The sequence below is a fragment of the Manacus vitellinus genome, unplaced genomic scaffold, assembly GCF_001715985.3.
Source record: "Manacus vitellinus isolate BGI_N305 unplaced genomic scaffold, ASM171598v3 scaffold_3_pilon, whole genome shotgun sequence".
Taxonomy (NCBI): Eukaryota; Metazoa; Chordata; class Aves; order Passeriformes; family Pipridae; genus Manacus; species Manacus vitellinus.
Genome location: NW_021940535.1, coordinates 14,578,441 through 14,591,078, shown reverse-complemented (window position 1 = coordinate 14,591,078; position 12,638 = coordinate 14,578,441). Strand labels below are relative to the sequence as shown.

The 12,638-nt window shown below is 40.2% G+C and overlaps 1 protein-coding gene across 1 annotated transcript in view; it reads left to right on the top strand.

Annotated features, from left to right (window-relative positions):
* The window catches only part of TGFBR2 (transforming growth factor beta receptor 2), a 59,204-nt gene that overhangs the window by 16,335 nt on the left and 30,231 nt on the right, over positions 1-12,638 (top strand). The window contains exon 2 of the mRNA XM_029961949.1: positions 11,327-11,498. Coding sequence (XP_029817809.1) covers positions 11,335-11,498 — 164 coding nt within the window. The 5' untranslated portion in view covers positions 11,327-11,334. The remainder of the gene's footprint in view (positions 1-11,326; positions 11,499-12,638) is intronic.

Sequence of the window (12,638 nt, the reverse complement as noted above, 5' to 3'; positions counted from 1 at the left end):
ACCAGAAGTCCTTTTTCTATACTTTGAAGTCAAAATAACCTACAATCTAGTTTCAAAGTGGATTTAAACAGCTATGAGGCCTGAGGGGCTTCTGCAAATATTTCTGGGGAGAAACATCGATCCTTGGAGTGCTGCCCAAAGTATAACCCATGCGGATGAGTCCTAAGCAAGTCCCATCTGCCCTTGCAGTGATGATGCCTGGCAGAACAGACTAACTACTGAGTCCCTGTTTCCTCTCCTGGAAGGGCTGTGACATCTCCTGTCTCAGGGCAAGTAGCATTTGAAACTAGACTGTAGGATTGGAGATAGCAGCAAACAACAGGTTCCCCCATGTCCCTGGTGCGCTGGGCAGCGCGATCTTGCCCCAGAAGTAACTGCAGCCATGGATCCACAGAGACTTTTCTGTGCCTTCAGCAGTGCTACTGCTGCTGAAATATGCAGTTTTTCATTACCCTAGCTGTGGGTTGCCGCTCCTCATACCACATTCTTCATTGTGTTTGTGTTGTCAGATAGACGTCTAGACTGGAGAACTCTTCTGGGTCAAGTTGGCCTTTGGAGGGGGAGGGAGGTGTGGTAAGGTGCAGTCTGATTCCTCTGTGAGGGAAGAGAAAGAGCAATGAGGGATGTGAACAAATAATGAGCAGGGGAGCATGACTGCTGTTTTTTGCAAACTGGAACTGTTTGTGCAAATATTTCTCTACGGCCTCATCAGACAGAAGGAGAAAAGGGAAGATCTTTTGTGTTCACACTGCTTAAGGAACAAATTAGTGATTTTTCTTAAAATGGTCTGAAGACTTCTCCATGAGGCAGACAATTGTTGTTCTCAAAATATATGTTTCCTTGCATCAAAAAGGAACAACTTTAAAAATAAGATGTCAGAAAAGGTGTGTGAGTGTGAGGGGGGCTCTGCCATGGCATCCACAAAGGAGGGATCTACTGAGGGCTCTAGAAAGCTACATGTGGCAGGAACCTTTCAAAAGGGAGGATGGGTATGATCTTCTGACTTCCAAACCTGCGAGGAAAGTGTATGTTGGTAGTTTTAAGGGGATATTTGTAAAGCAAATAAAAATTAAAATTAAAAGCATAAAATGGCAAATACAAGAGTGATACTTTTTCTGATTCACCAAGTAACCTAGCTGTATCAAAGGGAACCTGGGGGAGTCAGGCATAACTTTAAATTTCCTGTTTTGTGTGATTTGTCACAGTCTTAATGTCTATGCTTCATTTTCACTACTTTAAAAAGCAAGCAAAAGTCTGCCCCTAGACTAACATATTTCATAACCTTTCCTGGAGGTTTCTCTGAGACCAGAGAGGGTTTGCTGGTGTTTGCCAGTCTCCTCAGTGAACAAACAGTATTAATAAGCATCTACTGGTCTGTAATAACTCTTTGTAATGCACAGCAGCTGCTTTTAGATATTATTTACACCGTTTTGTCTATGTTTTAGTTACCGTAGTCTGCTCTTTTGAATACAATGAAGGATATGCATTTGGCAAGAGTTTAACTGTAGCAAGGGTTAACTTTAGTAGGAGTTAACTGTATTTTCAGGAGAAAGATTTGGCTTTTTGCCACCTGAGTTGCTGCATGCTGCCAGTGTAGAGAACAGTCTTCAAATAATTTCCATTTTGCATTTGGAAGCAATGATTTTTTTCTGTCTCTCCAGCCTTCCTTATTATTGTTGAAAACACTGCAGGTAGATAGTCAAGTAATATGAAAGCTTTTTTTCACATACAGAATTCAGACCTCTTCAGCTTATAGTTGATTTAAAAGTAATTGAGTAAACCACTACAAATTTGTGTGCTGTAATTCTCAACTTTGAGACTGACTAGACTTGTTCCTAATGCAACCTCTATCAAGGTAAATCAGCTTTAAAAGGATTTGAAGGATCCACATGCAAAACTTTAAAACCTTCACCCCTTTAATTTAATGCATTAAACTCGTGTGTGTTTACCAGGCCAGCACTTAGTTACTTGAAGCTATTTGGAAAGTTAAGCAGGGTGAGACTGTATACTAAATATGAGTAAAGCCCTATAAGAGTGTCATTTGTGAGTGTTTGGCCAAGCATGTTACTATTTTTGATTTCTGTGTGTCTTTGGTTGTGCAGTGGTCTGTGGGAGCTGAGGGCCAGGCTCCATCTGCACAGCGTGCTGTGGTGTTGCGGATGATGAGCCAGCACAACAGCCGACTGTGTAAGGGAAAAATGGGAACTGTACCCATGTGCCCACCTACTCTGTCCATCACAACTGCAATTCCCCATGGGAAGGACGGGAGGGTTTGGCAATACAATGTAGCAGAAAGCTTCTAACACTTTTGAAATAAGCCTTTTTGCCTCTACCATAGATCCTAATCTGTTCTGCCGCCCAGAGGTTTAGCAGAAGATGCCCTGAGACTTCAAAACTTCTCTGCTTTCCTCCCACCTGTAGCCTCTCCACTAAGAGTGCACCTAAAAAGGCAGACAAGATTGCATTTGCATTAAGCAGATATCACAAGACAGACATTTAGGACTGCTAGTAAGTAAGAAAGGAATGCCTTTGGATAAGCACCACTGACACGTTAAGAATATGATTAATTTTTTTATGACCTTTTGAATTTTTGAGTTTGACATTGAGCACATTCAGTAGTCTTGCAGATAAACTGAAGTGCCAGGATGTATCTCTATGGAATAGTTAACAACTAATAGAAATAGCTTAACCATAATGTTATTAGAAAATGTTCTAAAGCTCTGTCCCACCTGTACCGGGTGGACTTCTGAATTTCCCTGTTGGAAACTGGGAATTTAATAAATAGACCCTTGAAAATGGGGTCAAATGACTCTTTAAGGTGGATGTTCCTTATTACTCTTGTAGTAAGAGAGATAAAGAGAAGAAAATAAATTAAGCTGTTGGAGGGAATATGTGCCTCCATCAGGACAAATGATTCACCTTCCCCATCGCTATTACGAAGAATGAAGAGCCCTGTCATATTTTGAAATAGGTTGTTGGTGGTGTGACTGTCGAGGGAGCAGGAGTGAAGCATGTTACTATAAACAGACTTTCTTAACTGGCTGAAGGAAGAGGCACAATGGGCTCAGAAACTCCATTCAAACTGCTTAGAAGATGCAATTGCATGGGTTTGTATTGTTGAGGTTCTGTAGCAGCGAGTGGAGACACATTTATGTTTTTCTGAGTCAGAATTGTTCCTACTTATGTATGTTTTAAATGTTGGGGGGTTTTTCACAGAGACTCATTTGTCATGAAAAAGTGCCACAGAAATAATTGTATAATGCTTGAATCACTGCTGTCTCTTCTCAGACCCTGTAAGTTGGTAAATTAATGTTTGTATAAAGCTGAAGTGTTTATGCTCTTTCAGCTCTGTTTCAAGTGAAGTAATGGCAGCTTTCATTGAGCAGATGAGAATACAAAAGGAGATGAAGATGCAAGATATGCTTTTTATTGTACAGGTCAGAATTAGTTATGCAAATGTCAGTTCTGAACCATGAATCATGCTTATTCCAACAAAGTAGGAAAGCTAGTTTTGCTTATCTTGAGAATCAGAGGAGCATTGATGTACTCAATATTCACTGTATATCTGAAGACACAGGAGGGGTTAAACAGTAAACACAACTTCCAGTAAATTCCCAATTTAATGCATTATGCAGGAAAAAAAAACGCTAGACCCTGTGGTCATAGTTGAATAAATTGATCTTCATGTTATATCACTTACGATTCTGCAGTGCTGTGTGCTGTTTACCAGCTGTATTAGGGAGGCTGCGGGTTAAAGTCAGGGAAGATGAAATGTCCATTTAAGAGCCCTATGGGAAGCCATCATTTAGATTTTTTTCAGCCTCTTTGCCCAGAGACAGTATTCTTTTGTTCCGCCTACCATGGAGTGCTAAACAGTGACCAGAAAATGTGGAAGAGAGCTGCAAGTTAAAAATCCACAGGTAAAAATCCATCTCATTATTTGAGGTATCACAATAATGTTATTTTTATTCCCTGTTTTCAGAATGTGATCATGCTTCTATTGTAAGTACTGAACTGGAGTCTCCTCTGAGCTGGACTACTGTCAGTCAGGAGTCATGGCAGCGAGCTCTGTTCTTAGGCGTGTTTGAGGCAGATCACTGCTGTGCCCTGTACCAGAGAGAAGAGCCCAGCCCATGATTAAAACTGCTAATGATAGCTCATTTTGGAAACAGCAGATAAAAATAGTGTTATTTCAATTATTTAAATACAAAAATTATTTTTATCTTCAAGATCTCCAGCTTAGTATGCTGTTCCCTCTCTGTTTTCTCTGAACGTGTCCCTCCCCCCAGCTCCTGCCAAATTTGATTCTGTTTCTGTGTCAGTGCCTGCAGCAATCCCTAAAGCAAAGTTTTGCCAGTTCCACTTGCTGTTAAAAGTCAGGCACTTCCACTGCAGGTTAAATGAAGTTTTCCAACTCCTGCTCCTTTTCCTTTTGTCTTCTCCCTCTACACTTCCCCTGTGCCTTATCTGCTGGTAGGTGGGAAGTGCACCCAAATTTGGTGCAGTCCATCAGTGTCTTCCTGCTGTGAACCAGTTTTTTTGCTTTGGCCTTCCTTCAGCTGGGGGTGGCCAAACTGCTACTGGCTGAGTCTAGCTGGTCAGAAAGGGGTTACCTAGTCTACCCTCTTCTTTCCTAGCAGACTTCTCAGTCATGGCTGAAAAGTATGTCATAGCTCGCACAAACATGAAAAAAGCCTGTGGGCCCTGCTGAATCATTCTTTTTGCTCAACTCATTGGGGCTGCTTTGTGGTAGGATGGGTTTCAGGGCTGTACGTGCATCCTGTTGCATTCACAGTTGTACTCTTGTCATTTGATAGGTGTTACTTGCATTTTTTTCATATGATGGGCAAAAGCCATTATGTGACAGGGAGAAGCAATGACATGCGTCTCCTCCAAGTACTTTGCAAAGAAATGTGTTTACAAAAAGGAAATTATTTTGGCTTTTATCAGCCCCGATGTGGTCTGATCATGCACGGAAGCAACACAAAGGTCCCGCTTTGCAAACAAAAGTTCAACTGGTACACTTAAAGGCACATCTGTAAGTACTGGCTAAGGCAACTGTTGTGCTCCCTGGTCATCACTGATCTGTAACTAAAATCGAGGCTGAAAGATTCTGTAAAACAATCTGTAGGAATGTGGTTTTCTGGAGTACTGCCACTGAGATAATTAAATATCTGGTGGGTTAAACATTCATGGAACCTGTTTTCCTCTGATGTATTTTAGTTGTACGTAAAAGATAGCTCTTTGGCTTTACAGAGGCTGTTTCAGCACTGTTGATAATCATTGCTGTTAATCTTAATAGAAACAGTCACAAAATCATGAAAGTCCTGTATCCATGGTAATCCTGCTGGGGTAACTCATAGTTGAGACAAGGGACTGCAGCCCAAAGCTGTGTCAAAGACAGTATGAACTACATGAGCTCATACTCACATAGCAAGTATGGGAGTATGTACCAGTGACACTACATTTCAACTCAGATGGCATTAAACTTAGAACTTGCAGCTGTAACTGAAAAATTGAAAACACATATTTCATTGGGTTACCCCAAAGGTGTTATGATGGGAGTTACTAGGTGATCTGCAGTGTTGCCAGCTCCTGTGATTGTATGATGAGTAGTACAATAGCTGACATATTTCTTGAAGATTAACCTCGTGGATTCCAGTGATTTATTTTTCTTTTTATCTTTTCATTTTTTTAGTTAGACAGTAATTCCAAACCTTCTGTTTATGGCCAAAGTTTTAAAACTTGTCTCAAAAAACACTCTTAGAGTACAGCCAGCAACAGCAAGTAAAGGAGAACCCAACAGTTGTTTTTTGATTGCTCGGGGCTTTTTTGTTGTTTTTTTTCCCCTTCCTTTATTTCCATAATCTGTCTGGCTAGTCTTGTGATTTTGTAACTCATAATTTTTTTTATCTTCAGGATTGATCATGGTTCTGTCTTTTTTTCCGTGTATTACAGCACTGAACATAATCAGTATAATTAAGAATAGCCATCAGGATATATCCAGGTCTTAAAAACAAAGCTTGGATCATACATTTTCCTTGACTCCTTCACTCCTGCAATTAATTCATCAATATTTTTAAGGCAAAAAATGTGCTTTTGAACCATCACCTCTCCACTTCCGTGTGTCTCCATCACTGTCAGAGTTTGTTGAGGTTATAGATCGTGTACTGGGGATGGTAGTCAAAATGTAAATCATGCTGTGCTTAGTACTGCTCCTGGCAAAACCTGATGTCTTTCTGTTGAATGAGGAGGTAATACAGTTTGGATTTTCTTCATAGCTGCTACTTGCTTTTCAGTCACTGAGATTATGATGTCATGGAGCTGTGGTCTTTGGGAGAACAAGGGCAATCTGCTTCAAGACTCTCTGACAAAGACATTGTCCTCCTTGCAGATTTCCATGATGTAGTGAAGTCTTAAATTCAAGTCTCTCCCATCAGGTGGAATTATTTCATGGCTGCTGAGTTAGCTGAGTTCCCATCCCAATATCTCTCTCAGCAATTTTCTTTTAATTTTTTTTAAGAGATGGGATCTGTCTGCTCAGCAATATTATTTTATAAGTATACATGTGCCAGAGGCACTGGATGAGAGAATAGAAGTGGGGTGACAGCATTTTACAAGATAGGAGTAAGAGATATTGGCTGCTGTTTCTGAAATGCATCCTAAGACAGAAAAAGTTTTCCAGTATAGATATTCCCAAAAAGACAGTATCTGGGTTTGGGCTTTATTTAAATGTTGTTAGCTTGTGAGAATTCTGTAATGATACTAAAATATAATAGGAAAGTAAACTATTGCCTTAAGCCTCAATGAAAGTTGCATATCTAAAAAACAACAGAGGCAAAGCAAACAACTTCAAGACAGTCAATAGACTTTGGGTGAGGTGTACTGTTATAATGTCCTGAGAAATCATAAATAAAGATGTGAACCATAGAGCAGAATTGGTGTCCTGCAAGCCTGGCTCCACCACAGTCCATGGAGTAGATATTTCTTATGTGTCCATTCTAGTGTCTCTTCCATATCAAGCCCACATGTTGGCTTGCATGTTCCATGCATTTTAACCATGGTGACTGATCTATGCAGAACTGGTTGGCTGAAAGCCTCATAGCCAAGAAACTGCAGTCTTTATTTGGTGCCCTCTCCATGGACAAAGAAGCAAGGAAAGCTAGAATTAAGCTTCCTGTAGATGTCAAAATAAGACAACTAACATTAGAGAGTAGATGGAAAATTCAAATTTTTGGAGACAAGCACACATTGTAGGATGGCTTCCTTTGCATGTGCAAATCTGTGATTTCTCTGTTGACTTTTCTGTTATATCCACTATTTTTTTAATGCAAAATCAGAGGTTGCTACTGTCTGTGGTGTTTGACTTTGGTTGTCTTAACAGGAGAAAATCTTGAGGAGTTTGCTCATGGGGTATGAAGTGAGCAGCAGGATAGTCAAATATTTTGAGAAATGAACATTTCAGTGACTACAAGAAGAAGAGCAGCCCTGCTGGTAGTGAGCCACTCCTTGCTTGTGGGCCCCTGGAGGAATGAGTAAATACACTTTCCTAGGGAGGAACCCTACCAACTTGTCATTCTCCAGGCAGGATTTTGTTGATTAGAGGTAGGGGTGAGTTCATGTGACTTGGAAGGAGACCAAGTTTTCAGGATTTCTAAATCCTCAGTCTAGTACCAGACTGTGATCAGAGGAGTGATACTGAGGTTCACATCTGACTCCCAATTTCTTCTCAGGCCCTTTGCAGTGTTTGGTTTCAGCATCAGATAGAAAAAGTCAAACTCAACTTTAGTTTAGAACTAGATGGGTTATCACAGTGGGTATGGCCAAGCTGTAGTAATGAAAAGCACACCAACACCTGTTAGAGCATTATGTTAATATTAGGAAAGGTAAACTGCAGTCTCACTTTAAATCAAATGTTGAAGCATGGAATAAAGTTTGTACACTTGGGCAGTTTATCCATTACCTTGAACTGCCCAGAGGCATGAATAGAGAGGCACTGAACTGTCAGCCTCTGTTACAAGAATTCTGGGGAGAAAATATGGGTGTAGTCAGTTCTGGAAGTCCCAGAACCCCATTAACTTTTGCCAGTAATTTAACCTGATCAGAAATTACTTGGCCCTAAGTGCCCAGATTTTGCTACTGTTGCTAGTGATTAAATTAAGGCCTATCACACTAACTTAGAAACTTAAGGTTTGTGAGTTTTGTGACCTCACAGTAGATTGCTGATTTCCAGGGGGCTTTTTTTTTCCTCCTTGGAAGAGGTCCAAACGTCTTTTCATCCATTTGTTCCAGTGGGTGAGTCTTGGCAGAACCTGGCATAGCCAAGAATAGCATAGTGGCAAGCCCTGCCTCTCAACCAATACAATGTGCTTGAACCAATTCACCTAAGGACCCACCTTCATGTGGCTTTTGGCTCCAGTGCTGCAGGCACTAGAGAGAACTGAGTCATGGTTATGGCAGAGGCATCCATCACGACACAGCTGCCCAGTGAAGTACAGAGCCATGTGAACTCAGAGCTGAAAGCAGTGTAGATGCAGCAAAAGTCTTTGCAGTTTGAGCAGCAGATGTCTTTCCCCTATGCCAGTAGTGAGATACTTGGCATCCTGCCACAGGTTTTCTGTGTAAATTTGGGTGAGTCACTTCATCTCTCCCTGAATTTTGGTCTGTATTGTTCATCCAGGCTTTTAGGACCATAGATTTGTTTCTTTCTGGGCAGAGGGATAGTCCTTCACTATCAGGTTGTTTCAATCATTACTGTAGCCTAGATAAATTTGATACAGCTATTAGTTTCTCTTCAGCTTGTGCTGAATAAGAGGTACCATCCAGAAGAGATGAACAATTTGCCATAATGATGATGATGTTAACACATATTTCATAGAGTGCTAGATTCAAGACCTTTTGAGATCCTACCACACCTACTTCAGTGAGGCTTTGTTCCTCTGCGTGGCTTCTGAGAGTTGTTGCAACACATATAATTAAGAACAAGAAATGTTTACCTGGGGCTTAAAATTCTGTGAGACCATAATATAATACCAGCATTCTCCACCCATTTAAGTGCTCCCAGTGTCGTGAATGGAGTGACACACCTCCCTTGTAAGAGGTAGCAATGTTTATTGACATAAACCAGAGTTTTAGCAAGGTTTGATAGTAAATGTGACAGTGCTTTAACAAACTTTGATGGCAAGGTACACTTGATTATTTACTGCACAGAGGGCAAGGTGAGACAAAACTGTCAGAGAGACCCTCCAGTTGAGTCATGAGGTTCATAAAGGACCTCCTTGTATTTTAAACCCCTTTCTGAGAGGTTTCTAAATGTGGCTGAATCCAGACCTAGTTCCAGGCTTTGTCAATGGTTTATGTCTAAAGGATTATATGTGCACAACCAATAATTTATCTCACTTAGCTAAGATTTCAAAGTTTCAGTGTGCTTATTCCCAATTCACTTACTGAGTATTTAATGCAATAAGGATTCCCTCAACCTCGGAGAGTAACCTTGAGGGGCTTCCCTATTCAAGGGGAGATCCTGGCGTGCAGCCCACTGCCACACAGGAGAGCTCAGCGGACCCTGGGCTGTTCCCTATTTATGGAGTAAGATGATTGACTTACAATAATACTTGCAATAATACTTGCATACCAGCTGTATTTTGGTTGGCGCATGCTCAACTAGCCCTCTGCTGTTGAGTAAGTTTTATGGCCCTTAGCTATTGTGTTATTATCTGTCTTCCGAGAGTCCAGCTTAAGCCAGGTGCAGCCATCACAGCCACTGCTGTTAGCTATTGCTTAAGCCAAAAACAGGGGTGGGGGGCGGGGGGAAGTGCACTGCCACACCCAGTGAGCTCACCCTAACCATCCCTTCTGCATAGGACCTTCTTCTATACCATTAAAATAATTGGGAGTTTTGCCATTGATTCCAATGGCAGAGACTTTATATCAGCACCAGAGCATGCTAGTGATGAGAAAGATGTGTGATTGGATGGAGGGGGAAAACTTTTCTTTCAGTCCCTCACAATGGCTCAGAAATCCATTGAAAATGTTAGCAAGAGGCCTTTTTATTTCATTCTGGAAAAATCAAGTATATTTATTTCCTGTAATAAAATATTCTAATGGTAGTAAAGAGTGAAGTTCTAGAAGGAAAAAATTGATTTCTCAGCTAATTGAGGAGAGAGGGGGAAATTACAAATCCCCAGTTGCCTGTTACTGGTTGACTAGCAACATTTGGCCACAGAAAGCAGTATGAACATAGTTTTAACACGCAGGTGGCTACAAGAGAAGGCCTTTGCTGTATGAATGAAGCCCAGTATCTCCTAAAGTCATCCAACCTACTTTTCAAATTATATTAAAAAATGAGTCAGACTGAAACTGTTGTTGATTGTCTGCTCCACTTCAGATAGTTGCATGTTCATTTTAGCTTTAGAAAGAAGTTTGTGTCAGCATTTTCTCTTCCTTATAGTCACACTGGCTTTTCAAAATAGTTTTTGAGCTAAAAGTAAGTTTCCTGAAATTCATACAGTGGTACAAAAAATACCTCTTTCCTTACTGCTGCCGCACTGAAGCAGATGGTGAGTACTAAGACTCAGAATCAGTAAGCAAGTAATTATTCAATGCCTGGGTGCAAAAATGTAGCTGTTGGGTCAAAGTAGACTTCTACAAGACAGGCTGTCATTGCAAGTTAGTCTGAGTTCAAGTCCCCTTGAGTTAGCCCAGTAAGACTCCTGTAGTAGATTACATGAGAGGCAGAGATGCCCTGTTGCATATCCAGCTTGAGTTTCATCTGCGACCGTCTACCTTAAGCTGAAAGGCAGTTCCAGTTCTGTGTTTTTCTGTGTGAAGAGTAATCAGACTAGGGATGACACCTATGTTATACCTTAGGTTAGTAAAGACAAACTTGCAAAATTCATCACACAGCTAATGTGCATTCTCACTAAGATATCCACAGTCACTTTGGCACACAGTGCCAAATTATATAAAATTTGGCAATTTTATACGTGGGGATATGCTGCCTGTGAATAATGTCAACAGAGAACTATTTAGTGCAAACTGGTCTTGGAAAAAGTTAATTCTGCAAATTACAAAGCAACTTTTGCTCCCTCTGAAGTCAATAGAAGCTTATTTCACTTTTCAAATTCACTTTAATTAACCTGGTCTTGACACTGTGGCACTTACCTTGTTGTAAAGAAAATTGGTAGCTGTGAAAGATCAAAAATTTTCTAATTTAAGGTGGGAGGAAATGTTAGCTGCTGCTGAAAACCTTATCTTTTTAATAAGCAATAATGCAACCTGATAATTTACCGTTATTGAGTTTCCTTCTCTTTTTTTTTTTCTTAAGCGGAATTTATGTCACCTGTAGACAGAAATAAGGAAAGTGGATTGAAAATGCCAAACCTATGCAAATTTTGTGACATTAAAGTAACAACCTGCTCAAATCAACATCAGTGCAAGAGCAACTGCAACATCACTTCTATCTGTGAGAAAACTAGTGAAGTCTGTGTTGCTATATGGTAAGTTTTTTCGTCATACAGGTGGGGATGGGAGCACACCCTAATTCACCATTGCTTAGTACTTTCCTTAATTACTCTGATATTCAGAATGTCCCTGCTCCCTCACCAGGCTTTGCTCTCTCCTTTCCCACTCATATCTGTGGTCAGCATACTGAGAGTTGTTTGAGGTTAACAATTCTGATATGAAATGTTCTGGGAACTTTTTTCTTCTAAAACAGTTCTGTTGCAGCTTATGCTGTTATTGGAAAAGAGGGATGGTTTTGCTCAAACCAGTAAGCTGCATCCACCCACAGCACTCAGAGTAGAAACAGATTTGAGACTCAAGAGAGTATTGTGGTGACATTTGCTGAAGAAAGACAATTCTCTCATAGATTTCAAAGTGAACTAAATTATGTAGATAGGAGGAGGCTATTATGTAGATAGAACAGGAGGCTTATTGCCATGTAAATTGCCAGGTAGAAATACTTTCTCCTAATGTTAAACAAAATTCTGTGTATTTAGTGACTTCGATGTAGGCATGATGCCTTTTATACAGCCTATGTCTTGATTCAAAGAAATCAAGAGTTTATGAAAATGAGTTGTTTAGGACTTCTTGATTTTAAACTTGTGTTCCAGTCTAAAAACTGAGGTTTTGCATTTCCATAAATGGGAATCCAATCCTACCAAGGAAAACAAGAAACACTGTTAATGAATTCATAACTGGACAAAAGGAACAGAACTGTGTGTTTGCAGCATTGCTGCTGATTTAGGAGAATAATTAGAAGCCCTTACCCAGAGACATAATTAATTCACTTATTGAGGGATTAGTTGTGTCCATTGACTTGAAGAGATGTTCAGCGTAATTGGAAGTAGACATTTGATTTGCAGTTCCAGTGTGCTGTTCTATATTCGTCCTGTGCTTCTTTAATAACTGATCAGTGTCTATTATTGCCATAAAAAGGGACTGTAGTGAAATTTAAGATATGTTACAGGTTTTTCATGGTCATTTATTCAAAAGGCAAATGAGTTAAGAACTGTGTTTAAAGGGTTCTTTACCTTTCAGTCTTTTGTCAATGAAATGAAATCTATGGACCAGGACAGAATACAGGAATATGTTTCAGATTGTCAGCTGATAGTGAGGCAACTCTAGCTTGCATCAGT